Source organism: Gopherus flavomarginatus, chromosome 1 (genome assembly GCF_025201925.1).
Source record: "Gopherus flavomarginatus isolate rGopFla2 chromosome 1, rGopFla2.mat.asm, whole genome shotgun sequence".
Classification (NCBI taxonomy): Eukaryota; Metazoa; Chordata; order Testudines; family Testudinidae; genus Gopherus; species Gopherus flavomarginatus.
The window spans coordinates 273,279,090-273,299,972 of record NC_066617.1 but is presented as its reverse complement, the minus strand read 5'-3'; the positions used below and the strand labels follow the sequence as shown (position 1 = coordinate 273,299,972).

General features: G+C 40.9%; 1 protein-coding gene across 1 annotated transcript in view; it reads left to right on the top strand.

Annotated features, from left to right (window-relative positions):
- Positions 1 to 20,883, top strand: part of HS6ST3 (heparan sulfate 6-O-sulfotransferase 3) — a 534,806-nt gene that overhangs the window by 115,937 nt on the left and 397,986 nt on the right. Inside the window, exon 2 of the mRNA XM_050950170.1 lies at positions 5,618 to 5,628. Within this exon, the coding sequence (XP_050806127.1) occupies positions 5,618 to 5,628 (11 nt within the window). The remainder of the gene's footprint in view (positions 1 to 5,617; positions 5,629 to 20,883) is intronic.

Below are 20,883 nucleotides of genomic sequence, written 5' to 3'. Positions count from 1 at the left end.
GCCCCCTCCTTCACCCCAAACCTCTCATCCCTGGCTCCACCCCCAGCTGCAGCCCTCACCCCTGCACCCCAGCCCATAGTCCACCCTGGACCCCAAACCCCTCATCCCTGGCCCACCACAGAGCCTACACCCCCAGCCAGAGCTCACGCACCTAACTGAGCTAACTGATCACTCTTGTTAGAGTGTGTATGGTAATGCCCATTGTTTCATGTTCTCTGTGTGTATGCGTATATATATGTGTATATATATCTATATCTATATCTTCCTACTGTATTTTCCACTGCATGCACCCGATGAAGTGGGCTGTAGCCCACGAAAGCTTATGCTCAAATAAATTTATTAGTCTCTAAGGTGCCACAAGTACTCCTGTTCTTTTTGCGGATACAGACTAACACGGCTGCTACTCTGAAACTTAAATGTCACTTTCTCCTGCAATTAAGTTTCCTTTGTGCTTAGAACAATAGCCTTCACTGTAAACGACATGAAGCTAAAAGAGTAAAAAGACATCTTTAAGAATCCTAATTAACCAAAATTAAATACTGACCCAGCAAAAACTAAATTAACAGGAATGCAAGCGTATGCAATATGCCTCTCTTTCTTTCTTTTTTGTTTACTGAGATATCTGCCTTAGATTCTGAAGTATAGTGCACTATAATGGTTATTCATCAGCTTCCTAGCATTTCTGTGATTTTTTTCCTACAATTGAGGCTAGATAGGGGTATCATGAACCTAATGTTGTACATTCTTTATATTTAGCTTTGTAAGATTAGTGTGCAGTTTGTGTAGAGAGGAGCGTTGACATGGCAGTCACTTTATTTTTTAAGTACGGTTGTTGAAAATCAAAATGATCTTACCGCAACTAAAACATCCTTGTAATAAACTGCCTTGTGACAAATGTTTACTTCATATCTTTTACATGAAAAGGGAACACTTAATCATAATCATAATCACAACAATTATGTTTAATATGAGATAACTTGTTTTTTACTTGGTTTAATAAGTTTAAAGTGAATTTATGCAATTGAAATGGATTAGAGTGGCATTCATTTGTTATGAAAGAATGTGCACTGGGATTTTATGCAGGTTATAGCTATATGGCATTATTAACAGTAAGATAATAGTGGGGTGTTGAATGAATTCTGTTTAATTTGAAAATTGCACACAGGAAAACCATGGCCTGTTCTTTAAGAACTAAATATTGTTAGTATTTCACTAGAAGAAATTGAATTAGAAGCTGAAGAAAGCCTCCAGTTATTAATAGTGACATAATAAAAAGGTAGCAAATAAGGTAAGAATAAGATGTCTTCCTCTGTTACTCAAGCAATGCTAGGTAGGGTCCTGATTCTTCATTGCGATATTCTCATAGGGTGTCCCTTTGCATACAGGGTCCCAAAGACATGAAATGCTATTTTTAAATAAATGTTTAAAAACAGCTGCCGTTTTTTAAAGGACCCTTTGAAAACTGTCTTTGGAAAAAGATTTTTTTCCCTTTTGGAGTGAAGTTTTCCTTTGAAATGAAAAGTAAAGTTTCAGAGTAGTACTGAGACTATACAAGATGCTTAAGAACAAGCTAGTAAAACTATCTTGTGCCCCTAAGGAGGAGAAGGCTCTACTAAAGTTCCTGTTGAGGATCAACTGATTTTCTGTTGGGAGAGAATTACTAATCATACGATCTAATAGGATAGAAGTGTATCAAATATTTTTTCAAGAGGGATACCTTTTTAGCAGCAATATTTATCACAGACACATTTGTCATGGCGTAAATCCCCACTCTGAACTTTAGCATCCAAAAGATGGGGTACCAGCATGAATCCCCCAAGCTTAATTACCAGCTTAGATCTTGTAGTGCTGCCACCAACCAGGACTTGCAGTGCCTGGTATACTCTGGTCCCCCCAAAACCTTCTCAGAGGACCCCAAGACCCAGACCCCCTGGATCTTACACAAGGAAAGTAAACGCTTCCCCCCCCCCCCGTTGCCTCTCCCAAGCTTTCCCTCCCTGGGTTACCCTGGAAGATCACTGTGATTCAAACTCCTTGAATCTAAAACCAGAGAGGAGTGCACCATTCCCCCTCCTCTTTCCCCCTCCCCAAGAGGTAATACAGATTCAAGCTCCGTGAATCTAAAACAAAGGGATTCCACCTTCCCCCCTCCCTTCTCTCTCCCTGTCTCCCACCAATTCCCTGGTGAGTACAGACTCAATTCCCTTGAGCCTCAACAAGGGGGAAAAAAATCAATTAGGTCTTTCTTAAAAAGAAAAAAACTTTTAATAAAAAAAAAGAAAAAAAGTAAAAGTTGTCTCTGTAATTTAGATGGTAAATGTTACAGGGTCTTTCAGCTTATAGACACTAGAGAGGAGCTTCCCCTCAGCACAAATACACATTAAAATCATTCCAGCAAAATACACATTTGCAAATAAAGAAAACAATCAAAAAGACTAAACCGCCTTCTACTGGTACTTACTATTTGAATAGAAAATTAGAGAGCCTGTAGGTACATCTGGTTACCCTCTCAGAACCCAGAGAGAACAACAGACAAACAAACAACCCAAAACAAAGACTTCCCTCCACCGAGATTTGAAAGTATCTTGTCTTCTGATTTGGTCCTCTGGTCAGGTGGTCCAGGTTCACTGCTTGTAACCCTTTACAGGTAAAAGAGACATTAACCTTTAGCTATCTGTTTATGACAACATTGTAGAATATCTATCAACTTAGTTACAGCCATATTTGATTATAAAATGTAAGTATTTGTTAATTTTAAAATATACTACAAGGAAAAGTAAAATTGCTCATAATTTTGTGGGACAAATACAACAGAAGTGTTTGATAAAATTGTCGTTTGATCATTGTAGGATCTAGAGACCTAGATTCCAGCATGTCAGTCTGACACAGTCTTTGACTTCAACCTTTTGTCGCAGACCTTGCCTCTTCAATGAGGTGGACTAAGTTTTCCTTTCATGTATATTGGCTTTCAACTATTAAACTCAAATTTTACAATTTTTTTTTAAATGAATCATTTTAAAAGCAGCTTCTGTGGTGATGTTTGACGATTTAAAGGAGAAGATCTTTAGAGAGATAATGACTGGTTTTGCCTTTGAGGGGTATAATTGTGGATTGTCTATGGTAAGAATACTTGTTTTATATTTCACACAGTCCAAGGCCTGATGTATAGTAATACTTCGTATTGAAAGTGCCATGTGTACTTGTGTTGTTCTACATATTTTATCCTTTCTATGGAGAGCATTCTTTTTATAGTGGAGAAAACTTTTTTGTTTTATAATCCTGGCAAAATTTTGGCAATGATTTTTTGAAGCTAGTATTAGAACTGGATTACCAAGATTCCACTGTTTTGCAGAGAGGACTGAAATAGAAGTGGCAGTACAGACGAGTCTCTGTGGCATATGGGATGTGTGTATATCCAGTAAAGATACTTAAAACGACAGTTTACGTGGCTGTTATACCACTGCATATGCTTTAAAAAGATACTGTTTATAATGTTTATCTGAAAGTTTCTAGGTTTACACAATTTAATTCGAGTTTATAGAAATAACTGACTCTGTAACTCTTGTGACTATAGTACTAGATAGAGTAAATATGAAGATGTTATCTGAATTTCTGAGAGCAAGAATGTTTTCCTATGTTCTGCCCTGACATTAGTTTGTTATGCATGAAATCAGTGCTTTGAAAAGCCACATGTTCTAGTTTCTCTTGGAAGTGTAACAGGCAGGAGTGATCTGCAGTGCAGGAATTCTCAGAGGAATGGGGTATATTGTAAAGACAAAATGGGATTTATGTTTTCCATTGTTTATCTTGGGCTTATTGGCTGCGTGTGTACTTTGTACATCCCTTCCCTTTGTTAACATGTAATATAATTGTCTGCAATAATATTTCATTATTTTTAAGACTCCTATTTTACCACTGTCTTGTCTGTTCAAGAGAAACTGCATTAAAAATTAAACCTTTTCACCCATTGGTTAATGTGTTAGTCCTTGGCCTTAAAGAGACTCATTATTTTGAATGTATTGAACTTTATTTTGAAGATGGCAGACAATATGGGAACATGCATTTTTTACTGTTGAGATAAGGTCTGAGCTCAAACAATTCAACCTGTGTATTACTCTCCGTTACTAAATGATGACAAAATCTTCCATAGTCTTGTCAGATCAATCTTTCTGGTAGACTTAAAATATCTGTGTATCTGGAACCAGTTAATATTTTTGGAGGTTAGTATAAGAAAAGGAATGGTGCTTTATATGTTTTTGTTGAGTTTTAATGAACACTGAATAAACCACACTATTCAGCATAGGCTGCCATCTCATTGTCTGAGGAAAAACTCACTGAAGTCATAGCATAGCCCTTAGCTTCAAACCACCTGTAAATCCCTACTCATCCTTATGGTATCATAAAAGAAGTAATTTTCTGGCCAGAGGGGTGCAGAATGGAGGATGCATCTCTGTTGTGGCTGCTAAGCGGGATGCCTGGATCTCCTTTCCTCATCATCTTTCTGGTGCTTTGTGGAGCTCCTGGAAGGAAGGAAGCTTTCAGAGACTCATCAGGCAAAGCAAGCAGTGTGTTTTGATAGTGTGACAAAGTTCCTCCTCTACCTTGGTGAGTCCTGCGCTTACTGGCAGATTTGCTCACCTCAGTGATCTTCCCCACAGTCTCGGTCAACTTCTCCTGTGTCTGATCAGGAGTGGGGAGGTTTGGAGGGAACCTGGGTTCGCCCTCTACTCCGGGTTCCAGCCCAGGGCCCTGTGGATTGCAGCTGTCTATAGTGCCTCCTGTAACAGCTGCATGACAGCTACAACTCCCTGGGCTACTTCCCCATGGCCTCCTCCAAACACCTTCTTTATCCTCACCACAGGACCTTCCTCCTGGTGTCTGATAACACTTGTACTCCTTAGTCCTCCAGCAGCACACCCTCTCACTCTCAGCTCCTTGCACCTTTTACTCCCAGCTCCTCACATGCACTTCCTCTCCTCTGGCTCCCCCTCGCCTGACTGGAGTGAGCTCCTTTTTAAACCCAGGTGCCCTGATTAGCCTGCCTTGATTGGCTGCAGGTGATCTAATCAGCGTGTCTGTCTTAATTGGTTCTAACAGGTTCCTGATTACTCTAGTGCAGCCCCTGCTCTGGTCACTCAGGGAACAGAAAACAACTCATCCAGCAACAAGTGTATTTGCCCTCTACCAGACTCCTGTACCCCACTGGTCTGGGTCTGTCACAATAGGCACAGTCTGCCATTAGTTGGGACAGGTGGCCAGTGATCCATATACAGAGCATCAGACCTTGTGGTGTGGAATCTCTGAGCTGTTTTGCCACTCCTTGGCAAGAAGAAGTCTGGCAAAATAAAGAACAGCTTTAGAGACTCGGAGACTAGGCTGGTATTGCGAAAACAAGCTCCCTTTATCTAAAACTGGGCAGCTGACACTGAGCATTATTAACACTTATATGTTATAGAACTACAGGACAGGGACTAGAATAAGAGCAAATGTCCATTGATGTAAGTAATGTTGATTTGCTATGTACTCAAGTTGCAAAACTCAGCGTATTTTAGAAAGATAAATAAGCTTTTATAATGATAAATGCTAAACTTTTAAATTCCTTGATTGGCTTCTTCAGCAAGAAGCACAGTTTTTCTCCAGATAGAGGGAAAACAGAGGAATCGTAGAGCTCAGAATTTTGTATTAAAATGCCTTTACAACTGTCAAACCAATAATGATTCATTCTAATCAGCATGGTAGTGCAGAATCATGCATCGCTTACAATCTAAATTCAAGAAACAAAATTGTTTTAGGTACAGGTAAGGCATTCACTCTATCATCTCTAGCAACACCATCATAGGACCCAGCCACACCATTCACTTGCACATGTACTAATGTGATATATGCCTTCATGTGCCAGCAATGCCCCTCTTCCATGTACATTGACCAATCTGAACAGTTTCTCCACAGAAGGATAAATGGACACAAATCAGACATCAGGAATGGTAACATACAAAAGCCAGTAGGAGAACACTTCAGTCTCCATGGACACTTAATAAAAGATTTAAAAGTAGCCTTCATCAACAAAAAACTTCAAAAACAGATTTCAAAGAGAAACTGCTGAGCTACAGTTCATTTGCAGACTTAACACCATCAGTTTGGGCTTGAATAGGGACTGGGAATGGTTGGCTTACTACAAAAGCAATTTTTCCTCTCTTGGTATTGACACCTCATCAATTGTTGGGAGTGGACCACATCCACCCCGACCTAATTGGCCTTCAACATTGGTTCTCCACTTGTGAGATAACTCCCTTCTCTTCATGTGCCAATATATATTTCTGCTTGTTTCTATAATTTTCACTTAATGCATCTGAAGATGTGGGGTTTTTTTACCCACGAAAGCTTATGCCCAAATAAATCTGTTAGTCTTTAAGGTGCCACCGGATTCCTCATTGTTTTTGTGGATACAGACTAACATGGTGACCCCTCTGATATCAGATATGTTGTTTTAGCAGTATACTTCTAGTGTGAGCCATAAGAGGAAGTGCCATATTTGTAATCTATACCGGCTAGAAAAGGAGAAAGGCTTCTGACTGATAAGCATGTTCCTGAAAAATTTTCCTCAGACATCTGTTGAGAGTAGTGACTTGCCTTCAGATGCAGCAAAGAGTCCTGTGGCACCTTATAGACTAACAGACGGGGTCCGGGTCCTGACAGACCATACAGCGATTATGTTCTATATCAATAAGCATGGCAGAACTAGATTGTCTGACCTTTGCCAAGAAGCCCTCAGGCTATGGGACTTCCACGTACAACACAACATCCATCTTGTGGCTGCTTCCTTCCCCGGGGCCAGGAACACTTTGGCAAATCGCCTCAACAAGACCTTCTCATCTCGCAACGAGTGGGTAGTCATCATCACCTTCCAAAGGTGGGGGACTCCCCAGGTGGAACAGTTCACATCCAGGCAGAATAGGAAGTACCACTCTTTCAGCTCCATTCGGGGGTTGACAGAGACTCCCTGTTGGACTCATTCCTCCTCCTGTGGTTGGGGGCTCTAATGTATGCCTTCCCTCTAGTTCCCTTGATTCACAGAGTCCTCATGAAGATCAAGCAGGACAGGGCAAAGGTGAGCCTCATAGCGCCAGCTTGGCCACGCCAACACTGGTTCGGCACGCTGCTGGACCTCTCGGTGGCTGCTCCACTACAGCTACTGCTCTGGCTGGACCTACTGTCCCAAAACCATGGCTGTCTGCTGAACCCGAATGTGGCAGTGCTGCACCTGACGATTTGGCTGCTGCATGGTTAAGTGCAGAGGAGCGGGAGTGCTTGGCCAGCATCCAACAGCAGAAAGCCCTCCACCAGAGTAACCTATCTGGCCAAATGGAAGCGATTCACATGTTGGTCCTCGGATAAGGCATTCGGCCTTGGTGGACCTTACTGCAGTTGATCCTGGACTACCTTCTACATCTCAAGCTCTGTCCCTTTCAACTATTAAAGTTCATTTGGCAGCTATTTCAGCCTTCCATCCACTGGTCAAAGTCAGGTTGGTTTTCACCCAAGACTTGACTGCCAGGTTCCTTAAGGTCTTTGAGCGCCTCTACCCACATGTCAGGGACCCCCTCCCTCCATGAATCTTGTATCGTCCTGATTGACGGGACCCCCCCTTCAAGCCTCTGGCTTCCTGATCTCTCCTCCTCCTTTCCTGGAAGGTCATGTTCTTGATCGCAATGACTTTGGCTCGCAGGGTCTCTGAGATTAGGACACTTACCTCAGAACCACCCTATACAATTTTTTACAAAGACAAGATCCAGCTACTGCCACACCCGGCCTTCCTGCCCAATATGGTCTCACGCTTTCATATGGGCCAAGACATTTATTTACCTGTCTTTTTTTCCAAAGCCGCATAAGTCAGAATAAGAGCATTGGCTGCATTCTCTAGACATCAGAATGGGGCACTAGCCTTTTTCATTCAAAGGAGTAAGCCATTCCTCAAGTCAGCACAATTGTTCATTGTGATAACAGACAAGATGAAAGATTGTCCAGTGTCCGGTCAAAGAATTTCTTCTTGGATCACTGCCTGCATTCACTGCTGCTACGATCAGGCAAAGGTGCCATCTCTGGCGATCATAACTACCCATTCAACCAGGTTGCAAGTATCTTTGGCAGCTTTCCTAGCCCAAGTGACAATCCAGGGCAGCTATAGGGCAGCCACCTGGTCATCAGTCCACAAATTCACATCCCATTATGAGCTTATCCAGCAGGCCTTGGATGATGCTGGCTTCAGTTGAGCAGTGTTACAAGCTGCAAGACCATGAACTCCAAGCCCACCTCTGAGGATACTGCTTGTGAGTCACTGAGAATGGAATTGACATGAGCAAGCACTTGAAGAAGAAAAAACGGTTACCTTTTTGTAACTGTTATTCTTCGAGATGTGTTGCTCGTGTCCATTCCGTTCTAGGTGTATGCGTGCCCACGTGCACAGTTGTTGGAGATTTTTGCCTTAGCATTTACAGTGGCACAGGTGTATTGATGCAGCTGTCCTGCTGGAAGATTTCTTGTGTAGCTGCTCTATGCCGACAGGCAAGAGCTCTCCTGTCAACATAATTTAACCATCCCTAATGAGCAGCAATGGTTCTCCTGCCGACATAGCACTGTGCTCACTACTACTTATGCAGGTGTAACTTATGTTGCTTAGGGGACATATGTTTTGCTGACATAAATGGTAGTGTAGACATAGCGAAGTGGTTCTCAAACATCATTGCACCATGACAGCCGTCTGACAACAAAAATTACTACATGACCCCAGGAGTAGGGAATGAAGCCTGACCTCACCCTAGCCCTGCCGTCCTGGGGAAGAGGGCAAAGCCTAAGGGCTTCAGCCCCAGGCAGGGGGCCTGAAACCTGAGCCATGCCACCCAACTCTCAGGCTTCAGCTTTGGCCCTGGGCAGCAGGGCTCAGCCTGTGGCTTTGGCCCTAGGCCCCAGCAAGTCTAATGCAAGCCCTGGCGACCCCATTAAAAAGGTCATTTGAGAACCACTGACATAGCCTAATCTTCTTCTATCCTCCCTGCAGCAGTACGTCAGACATTGCTAATGAATCTGATTAAAAACTATTATCCTCTTGACAGTTGTTTACATGTATTGTGATCAGAGAGAGTTATGAACCAATGCAGAAAAGAAATTGCATATCCTATATGCAGTATATCATTTAACATTTTCTTCATGTGATGCTGGTAAAGTACACAAGACATATTTGTATTTTAAAAAGGAGCTGTTGGCTTCAAAAGATGCTGACTATATAGCTAAGGGATGCTGCCTTCCCTGGGTGGGAGTGGAGGGGATAGGGGAATATTCAGAGGAGCTGATTTCATTTTCTCCAAAGGGCAAAGAAAATGCATTAGTAAAAAACATTATGTTTATCATTCTGCTTGTTTGAATAGAAGTGATTTAACTTATTGCCACTCTGAAGTTACCACTAATTGTGTAACTTTTGTGCTAAGCTCTAATCAAAACTAAATAATATCTATACAAAAGGAAGCTACTGAAGACCTGGGATGAAGAGGCCACACCAGCAAGGGTAGAGAAATAGTTGCATGATCAGTGTAACACTTGAGTACAGGAAGCAGGGTTCAGGGAGACAGGAATGCAGAAGTAAAGGGAAATGTCAAGGAGAGAAGAGGACCTGATGTGCTATGACTATTAATTATTTCAATTATTTTAATTGGCTCACGGTTAAAACATGCTCCCCTATATATTTTTCACTTATTGTTACTTGTACTTAGACTGTTAATTCTTTGGGACAGGGACTATATTTTTCGGTTTGGGAGGTGGAGGTGTACAGTTTCTAGGACAGTGTGTGCTCCTGCAATACAAATAGTAATAACCAAACAGGAAAGAGGCAATGTTCTGAAGATTAGAATTGGGAGTGATCATGAAAGGGACTATTAGAGGAGTGGGGATTTTCCTTTTCCAGAAGAATATAGGGACAAGGAATGGTGAAAAAGAAGAGACAAACATGTAAAGAGGAACGACAGAGAAATAATATGACATAAAAGTGATTTAATTAATGAATTAGAGATGGCAAGAGGCAAGAAAACATTTTTAGATTAGAATGATCTATACTCCATAGTGATTGTGTATTCCTGGCAAGTGTCCCTAATCTCTGAAATTGTTGGGGAAAGAGATGGATGGCCTCGTAGTGGTTGAAACAAGAACTTAAATATTAGAATAAGATGATATTGGAAAGGCCAAGATATGACTGAGTGTCACCAGCAATGTTTCTGCACAAGGAAAGTATGTCTTTCTAATCTATTAAAATTGTTTGAAGGTGTCAATACAGTAGTGGATAAAGAAATGGTAGAGACAATTTATGCAGCCTTTCTAAAGGCCTTTGATAAGATTTTTCGTAGGAGGTACTAGATAAACTAATTAGCCATTGAGTGAAAGGCAATATATTATTTGATCAAAAACTGGCTAAGAGATAAGAAACAGAGTATGAGAAAATGTCCAGTTTTCATTATGGCCAAAGATTAAGGTTTCCTTTCGAGGTATAGTGTTGTTTAATATATAAATAATCTAGAAAGTGTGCCACACAGTTTTTGATGGATGGGTGACTGTATTTATAAATGATTTAAAAAATCTGATTGAGACCAGGTGGGGGATTTGCATAGCATAGTTTTAGAAACCAGTTCATATACACTTCACCACTATTCATGTTAACTAGAGAGCTATGTTTGAACAGTGTTGTAGTTGAGGGTTTGCTCAATAATGTGATCTATGAGGGGATTCTGATGACTCGCTTAGATGCCTGTTACATGCTGGTGTTCCAAGTGAAAGGTAAAGGTGTGTGTGACACTGCAACCCGTATTCTTTATAGTTATATTATTATGAAATGATGGGGATAAGAGGGAAGGTTCTCTCATGGATTGGTAACTGGTTAAAAGATAGGAAACAGAGGGTAGGAAAAATGCTTAGTTTTCAGAATGGAGAGAGGTAAATACAGGCGCCCCCCAGGGATTTGTACTGAGCCCAGTCCTATTTAACATATTCATAAATGATCTGAAAAAGGGGTAAACAGCGAGGTGGCAAAATTTGCAGATGATACAAAACTACCCAAGATAGTTAAGTCCTAGGCAGACTATGACGCTCTACAAAAGGTTTTCACAAACCAGGGTGACTGGACAACAAAATGGCAGATGAAATGTAATGTTGATAAATGCAAATAATGCACATTGGAAAACATAATTCTAACTATACATACATCTCTACCTTGATATAACGCTGTCCTCGGGAGCCAAAAAATCTTACCGCGTTATAGGTGAAACTGTGTTATATTGAACTTGATTTGATCTGCCGGAGCGTGCAGCCCCCCCGCCCCGAGCGCTGCTTCACTGCGTTATATCCAAATTTGTGTTATATTGGGTGGCGTTATATCGAGGTAGAGGTATATACAATGATGGGGTCTAAATTAGCTGTTACCACTCAAGAAAGAGATCTTGGAGTCATTGTGGATAGTTCTCTGAAATCATCCACTCAATGTGCAGCACCAGTCAAAAAAGTGAACAGAATGTTGAGAATCATCAAGAAAGGGATAGATAATAAGACAGAAAATATCATATTGCCTCTGTATAAATCCATGGTACGCCCACACCTTGAATACTGTGTGAAGATGTTGTCGCCCCATCTCAAAAAAGATATATTGGAATTGGAAAAGGTTCAGAAGAGGACAACAAAAATGATTAGGGGCCTGGAAAGGATTCTGTATGAGGAGAGATTAATAAGACTGGAACTTTTCAGCTTGGAAAAGAGGCAACTAAGGGGGGATATGATAGAGGTCTATAAAATCATGAGTCGTATAGAGAAAGTAAATAAGGAAGTGTTATTTACTCTTCATAATACAAGAACAAGGGGTCAGCAAATGAAATTAACAGGTAGCAAGTTTAAAACAAACACAAGAAAGTATTTTTTCATGCAACGCACTGTCAACCTCTGGAACTCCTTACAAGAGGGTGTGGTGAAGGCCAATACTATAACGGGGTTCATGGAAGATAGGTCCATCAATGGCTATTAGCCAGGATGGGCAGATATGGTGTCCCAAGCCTCTGTTTGCCAGAAGCTAGGATTGGGTGACAGGGCATGGATCACTTGATGATAACCTGTCTGTTCATTCCCTTTAGGGCACCTGCCATTGGCCACTGTCAGAGGACAGGATACTGGGCTTGATGGACCTTTGATGACCCAGTACGACCATTCTTATGATTATAGCATAATTATTATGCATTTTGTACAAGTCATGTGAGGTGTCATTGGAAAAGTTATGATTTGCTGAATATGATTATCCTATTTGTATGCTTGTATCATTTTTATATCTGAAGTTATGAATATTGACTATATATCTGTATTTCAAATGTGGTTACACCTGGGTAATGCCAAGTAGGCAAGAAGCTTTCAGTCTAGATAGTGGGTGGGGAGGGGCCTATTCAGGCTAATGGGCCATTAGGAAGAATAATAGGCTGTAGGAGAAGCTTATCTCCCACCTGGTGAGCCTTCCTGAGAACACTACAGACAGCCTGTAAGTAATGGCTGCTATGACTCCACAAGGACATGTGACCAGGCCACATGTTTCTGTGCTCCATCTTGGGATGTCAGCATTTTTCCACAAACCGGTCTGGGAACCAAGTTTTGAAACAAAGAATTCCCAGTATGCTAAAGCTATATAAGACAGGGAGTGACATCATCTGGGGTTCTTCACTCCCCACACAAGAAAATTCCTGGAAACAGCTGAGGAACAAAGACTGAACTGGGAGAAGTGCTGGACTCAGGCTAAATGGATTTCTAGCCTGTGTATGAAAGACTTGGGATTTCATGCTGTAAAACAAGGGCAGCCTGCCCCTTAAGAATCTGCAGCCTGCTTGCATCTTTTCTCAGGGTGAGAATCTTCTAATCCGATTCAATCTATTTAGTATATTAAGCTTAGTTTGTGTTTTTTGTTTGTTTGCTAGGTAATCTGCTTTGATCCATTTGGTATCAGTTATAATCACTTAAAATCTGTCGTCTGTAGTTAATAACATATTTTATATTTTAATCTAAATCAGAGAGTTTGGAGTGAAGTGCTTGGGAATCTTAGCTCAGAGGGGCTGTTGCATTTCTTCTCCACATTGAGGGAGAGGTGAACTCTGAGTTTACACTGTACAGTTCCCTGTGCAGCGCAAGACTATAATTTTAGTTTTATACTTCAGGAGGAGGGTGCCTGGAAAGCTGAGAAATTGGCTGGTGTCTGTTGTTTGCACTCAGGTAGCCCAGTTTGAGTGAGTTGGGTGATAAAAGAGGCTGGATTAGGGAGGCTGTGTTCCCACTCAACTTTGTGTTTTAGAGGGGTGCGGCGGTTCTCACAGCTCCAGCACAGTACCCCAGGGTCAACAGCCCATCGCAGTGGGGTTGGAGTTGCTTTCCTTCCTGTGAAGGCTTTTACTCCCTCTCTTTACACAATGCTAAATTGTCCCTGGCAGGAATTAGTATTATCCTGGGGATTCAAAAAGACACTTCTAAAGAACATATTTTTGCTGTTGAAATTCACCAAATTGTACCAAATGCATTTTGTTTTAAAAAATAAAGATATTTCCTAGAGGAGGAAACTGTGATCTCCCTAAAGTGTCTCCAATCCCTTTCTTGCCACTTCAGACTATAAAAGATGAGCTATTATAGAATCAGTATGCTTGGTATATTTTTCAGGAACAGAACATATACGTATTTCCAGGAAATTACTCTTACCATAAGATGATTTGCCAAATGGTGCTGCTTTCTTCCTTTATTGAGGAAACACTTCTATTTTGATGGGAAAATAAATATATTTGGAAGTTCTTCACACCTCCTCTCTATTCTCAGCCCTGGTACAAGGGGTTTATCACAGGCTAGGGAGGATGAATTTTGTGGTAGTTTCTTCTTAAAATCAGAGCACATCTCTGAGAAGATGTCAGGGTGGCAGGAGAGGGATAAACTAGAAAAAAAACAAACCATGTGCCATCTTTATCAGAATTATTATTTCATAGCTGAATATAGATTTACTGGTATACAAGAAAAACCTGGATCAGTTAAAATCAGCTGCTAGAGGAAAATTCCAGATGGAATCTGTAATATTTGGTAAGCATTCAGGAATCAGGTTGGTTAAAGACAAGGCATGGCACTTTATTAACTGCATGAACACATTTTTCAGATTACTGGAAATATCTGATTCGCAGTGAGCATGCTCAGATATTTAATATAGGTATTAGCGTAGTCATTCCCATGTTCTAGTAATACCATTTTAATATTTTTCCTCACCAAACTTTGATTTAGTTAGATTGGTCTAGAATATAGCTGCTCTAAATGCCTAAGCAGGATATGATTTTAAAAAAGGAGCACAAATACCAAATGCTGTGTTTCCATCCCTAGTTTCTTTCTGATAGTCGCACAAGAAAACTTTCTACAGTTACCTAGCAGCTCTGTTATGTTGTAGATCTGGTAGTGTTTTTGTAATAAACCTTCATTTTCTCCCAGAGCTTTGTAGCTTCATTATGGAATTGTATTGTGCTTAAATTTGGAATGCAAATTGTCAGCTTGAGTGCAAGTTTTTATTTATATATTAAAATTGCCTTCAGTGGCTTACTTTTGGATAATCTTTTACACACCTGTAACAAATGGCTGAATACTTAAGCTAAATATTTAGCTTTGGACTAAGCTATTTATGTATTTGGCCAGTTGATATGTGTACTATTACAATATGTGTTTAGTGATATGAAAATGATCAGCCTCCTATACTCTGACTTCATGTAGCATTGTCAGCCATAATACAATGTGCGCACTTAATTTACATGAATGAATAGTTTAATATTAAAGATCAATACAATTTTCATTTGACTATAACTGTATTAAAATAAAATGTTACTAATGTTTGGAACTTGTAAAGGAAGGAATTCACAAGGAAGGTTCTCATTCCTTAATTCACTTTGTTCTGTTTTCTGAATTGCAAAGTCAAAGTACAGTAATCTTTCTCACCAGATTATACTTTTAAGAGTCAAAGTTGAAGATTCTTATAAAATATATTGCTGTGGCTGTCAGGCACTGGCAGGAAGGGGAGAAAAAAAATGGCTTGGAGACTGCTCTCCTGTTTGAGTCACAACTGGCCTGGATTTTAAATTCCATATTTGTTTGGGGAGGAGGGATAGCTCAGTGGTTTGGGCATTGGCCTGCTAAACCCAGGGTTGTGAGTTCAATCCCTGAGGGGGCCATTTGGGGATTGGCCCTGCTTTGAGCAGGGGGTTGGACTAGACGATCTCCTGAGGTCCCTTCCAGCACTAATAAATTATGAAACATCTACTTTCAGCAAATGTCCTTGGCGGTGATAGAGATATGGCAAGATAAGAACTCAGTATGGAGCTGATCCAGTGCAGAAGAGACACAGAACTCTTAGGGAGTTGCCAGAGTAGGTGATGCCATTTCACAGCCAACTTGTTCTCTGCCTCTATGCCAGGGGTTCTCAACCTTTTCTTTCCTGAGCTCTACCCCCACAACATGCTGTAAAAACTCTGTGGCCCATCTGTGGCATATCATCTAGTCTTCTGCATATAAAAGCCAGGGCTGGGGTAGTAAGCAGGGGAATTGCCTTGGACCCCATGCCACAGGGGCCCCCCATGAAATTAAGCTGCTCAGACTTTGGGTTCAGCCCCGGGTGGTGGAGCTCAGGGCCTCAAGCTTCAGCCCAATGCGTTGGGGCTTCAGCTTTCTGCCGAGGGCCCCAGTGAGTCTAATGCTGGCCCTCCTTGTTGGACCCCCTTAAACCTGCTCATAGTCCCCCGGGGGCACCAGACCTCTGATTGAGAACCACTGCTCTAGGCCACTGTACATCTGGTCAGACTGTTGGTGGGAGACAAGGGCAGACTATGTGTTCTTTTGTGTGTGTGTGGAGGGGGGGAGGGAGTGGAGAGAAATGGCTCCTCTCACTCAGGTACAGCTGCATGGAAGGAGAAAGATGCTGCAATAGGTCTCACATTGCTTCAATGCGCAATTGGATAAAATGGAAGAGGAGAGGCATACAGTTATTGCCTACATTCTGAAGCTCAGCCCACACCCCCAACATTGCCATTTCATTAGGAGACTCTGGAGACTGAAAAATAAGTAGTTAAAAAAAGAGATTCTGGTTCTCCTTCCATCTATATTGGCAGTGAAAGAGAAGGTGCTTTAGTATGCACAGATAGCTCTTCCCCACCACAGACTGTCAGCTTGATAAATAGAATCCTGGGAAATGGTTGGAAGGAATGAAGACTATGCAGGGAATCTAGGGAGAATGGTAATAAGAGAACACCAAAGGAAGTTGAAAAGAGGTATAGGATGGTAGGTAAATTTGGAAATGACCTTGAAACATTCAAGTTTGTAAGATAAGTCTATGATTAAGGGCCTGAACCTTTGTCAGGTAGTCTTGGAACAGTATGTAATCTACAGCACTTCTATTATTATTTGCAATATCTAGGTATGGGGAAGTAAGTTGAAGATTTACTATAAACTACACTATGTCTTGGGATTTACTTGTTTTTTTCAGTTCAACTTCAGACTGTTAACTTGCTTTTAGTGTAGTATATATCAGAGGTTCTCAAACTGTGGTCTGCGGACCACCAGTGGTCCACGAGCTCCACTCAGGTGTTCCGCAGATAGTTCCCTCTAAGGTGCATGCCTGGGTAGCCGCACACGAAAGAATGAAGGGCCACCCACCTAATAAGAGGAGCCATGCAGGCGCCCACTAATTAGTTGCCTGGACTCTGGAGAAGACACCTATGTAAGGTGGGGTGGTGGCCTGGGGGGAAATAGGGGGTAGGTGGGAGGGGGCAGTGGGGTGAGAAGAAGGGGTGAGGGGAATTTGGGACATGGAGGGCTGCGGTGGCTAGAGAAAGAGGTGACTTTCCCCAGCTCCGGGGCTACAGCTGCCGGGGAGAGACGGCCCTCCTTCTCAGCCTCAGTTCTGTGGCGGGGGAGAGACCTCACTCCTTCCCAGCCCCAGCTCGGGGGCTGCTGTGGCAGGGGAGAGAGGGAGAGGACTCCCCTCCTTCCTAGCCCCAGCTGGGGAGAGAGGGCACATCCATTGCTTTAGAAAGGTAAGACTACTGATATTAAAATATGAGTTTGTGCTTTTATTTGTAGAACAAAAAAGTTAATTATTTAGCATTTTTTATGTAGCGCTTTTATCCAAAGTGCTTTACAGTAGTTAGCTAATGGAACAAACAACTTTTGGAAAGATCATTAAGTGGTCCGCTGAAACCCTCAGCAATTTTCAACTGGTCCGCAGGAAAAAAAGTTTGAGAACCTCTGGTGTATATAATGTGTATCTGTATAAAATACATTTGTACCATTCTTGTTTCAAAACTTTCTGTTTCCAATGTTTTGATGCCTACCTAAAGGGAGAAAAGCAGTTTACCAAGCGTTTAAAAATGGAGACTTAATACCCAGTGACTGACACTCCAATTCTGTTTATTAAATTCTACTTAGGGTTTATACTAATGCCTCTCACTGTGGTATCTGAGAGAAGATAGGAAAGATTTTATATCCTTTCTCTCATATATTCAGTTAATTGGAGCCCAATCCTGCTAAGTTACTTGTCCTATGCGAAGCCCAGATGACATCAGTGGGGCTTCTCTGAGTTCATTGGGACTAGTCATGTGCTTAAAACCAAGCATGTGCTTGAGTGCTCAGTGGCTTGTAGGACTGAGCTCTCCACATACAAGAGTAATTGTTAACAAAATCCTTATGGTGCATTTGCACTCTGAAAAATGATTGCTTTTTAAAAAAATCGGTATGCCTTTTGAAATTCATGTTTGTCTCATTGATTCCATATCATATTGACACAATCAGTGATATGAAGCTCATCACTGATGGCATGTTCTGAAGACAATGGGGTAGCACGGCTCCACCGCAGGGCATAACTTAACTTGTATATTGTGTATTTTACTAATGATGACATGCAAGAAGGAGAGAGCCTAGCTTGACTCTGTGTCTAGGTTGACTCTACAGGGCTGGTTTTAGAAACAGTATAAATGGATATGGAATTTTTGAGAGATTATAAATGTGGGAACCCTGCAATGTCATTGTTACAGTCACTTCAGAGCAGAATTGCATCTCAGTCAAGGCATTTTGGGGTATACAATTTGGTTCTAAACCCAGAAAAAAACTAAATATTTTGAAAATGTTTCTCAAGTGTTTTAAAATCTGTATTTTTATAAAACAGTTAAAATCCATTATATATATATATTTCACTAAGCAGTCCAAATGGGTGGAACAAAAGTCTTATTAACCTCATTACTAGTTGTTAGAAAAGAACGTTTAAGACATTGGCCAACAATATATTGAGTGACTGTACAAAGTGCCTGTTGGCATAAACTTGGCGTTTAGGAAATAGAACATTAATATCTTGTAAGAAAATGAGTAAAAATTTCCTCTTGATACCAAAATACCTATGATTAAAGGCTATGTCCTGTTTGGAAAACATTGATTTAATTAGCTACGAAAATAGTTTCAGGGTAAGCTTGACAAAAGGTTTTTCTTTTTATGTTTGATTTAATGGGAACAGTTAATGATTTTGGTTTTATCATCTTCACCCTCTTCAGAATTATTTACTTAGCACATGGAAGGCAACAGATATTTGTTGTTATAAAATCAGTTTCATGCCTGACTAGACTATGTCTTCCACCTTTGTCATTACACTTGGAGCTTGGGGTGTTATCTTGGGCTCATTTGTGTTTACACAACTAGATGGCAGTAGGCCTATCCAGTAATTATTTGGGGAATTTGGGCCCTACAGCAGCAAACAGTGAATGTTCAAATCAGACGTTAAATATTGCTGTACACAATCCTCACTGTTTTGCGTTGAGCAAAAACTACTTCATTCTAAACAACAAAAAATACCAGTTAAGTAAAAGGGTTTGTTTAATGTTAAACACGTACATATTCCAAATTCAGAAATCATTCAGTATATTTATAAAATGAAATAATACCTTATTCTGGGGATAGAAATTTGACTAAGTAGCTGAAAAATGTTTGTGTGACAAATATTTGCTGAGTTTGGACTTGTTAGGTATGTGATAGGTTTTGATGAGTAATTTTTTTTGCATAATGAGATTTCAGCAACTACGAAGTTGAGTTATAATATGCTTACCAGCTACTTTAATATTCCAGCTTGTATCAAAAATCTGTATCTGTCTTTTTGTCAAAATTTCAAAGGACATCTTAGTCTGTTTCCTTTATTTCTTCTTCTTATTTTAAATTACAAAAGCAATTAGTGTTACTGATTTACAGAATGTGAAAAGTTAGTTGTCAGAATGAAAGAATGGTGTTCTTTAGCAGTCTGTTTTTCACTACTTTGGTGGCATATTAATCTGAAAATTCTAGATAACATATTTAAAATTTGTTTGCATTCTATAATTTTTAACTAAAGGAATTTGAAGTGCAAAAACATGCAGACATCACAGAGGCAATGATCTTGTCCATAGCCTTGTATTAACAGGCAATAAGGGTGTGTTTTTCAGTCATGTTATCAATCCAGTTAGCTTAATGTGTTTGGCTAGCCCTATCATGATGCAGGCTGACATGATCAGCTAACATGGCTTTAAAGCCATTATCCTGCTTTTTGAGGGTGCTTTTCCAATTATGTTAAGCTAACACAAATGAAAAGCATACCTTTTTTGCTCATGAAGACAGGGTCCATGGTGTGGGATGTGTGGAGCACTTTTGTCTGTTTTCTTGAGATATGAAGGGACATTCAACATGTACTTGGCTGAGAGGCTAGTTCTTTTTGGATGTAGTTTTAGAGTTATGCATATTTCTCAGTTTTTGTTGTCATATCTATAGTGCACAAAAAGTTAATTCAGTATGGGGACAGTTAATTTATATTGGGGACTTGCAGCCCTATACAATTAATTAATTTGGCCTTACTTCTGTACATGACTCTATTGCTGCTGTCCCTGAGGAGGCCCTTGTGTGACACACTTCAAACTCAGTGTTCTTTGGAGGCACAGGATTCTTTATAATTTAAACAGTACAAACACTTGTAATAGAGAGTAGAGAGAGCGAGACTCGGGTCTGTATAGAACAAGGCTCAAAACTACAATGCCTCATATACCACAACAACCCCAGCCAGCAAAGGTAGGGACTCTAGAAATTATAACCTCTGGGTAACACAGTCGGGGTCCAATGTAAGATCATGACATTGCCTTTTGTGTATACTTTATGCTTGCTGCTGATGCTCCAGTAGCTCTGGGTCCTTTGCTCCCCTTCTGAGAAAGGGAGTCCAGCTGTCCAGGAGCCCAGGGTTGTGTTTTCTAAGAAAGAAGTGAAGTAGTAGGCTGTCATGAGATGGAAGGACTGGACCATTCCAGCCTATTATGACTTCCTCTGAGTCCCTCCTCCACATCTCTCATCCTGTGACAGATATGACAACTCAGCTTGCTCACTTTCCTTTTCTTACTCGTTAAAGTATCTGTTCATGTGCTTCTTTCCTTATAGAAGAGGTGAGAAGCAGGGTATCTAGAGAGCTGCTGGATAAAGGTGTCATTCCCCAGGACTCATCTCTGACAGACACCTGCTATTCTCTGTCCTGTGGAATGCCACCTAACCATTGCATGCAGCAGAAAAGGGAAGGCAGCACTGGAAGCAATGCATGGGTACCGCATTTGGTCCATGTGACAGCTCTGGTCTGCACTTAAAAAACTAATAATCCACATTCAAACCTTCAGTGGCATCTTTCATTTTTTCTGTGTCTGGTTTCCATCATAAAATATAGCCATGCCTTGCAGTGCTCTCAAGGGGAAGCAAGACACTGAGCACCCAAGCAAGACTTTTGTTACAGTTGTTTCATGGCTGCTCTTCTTATGCCATGCAGTT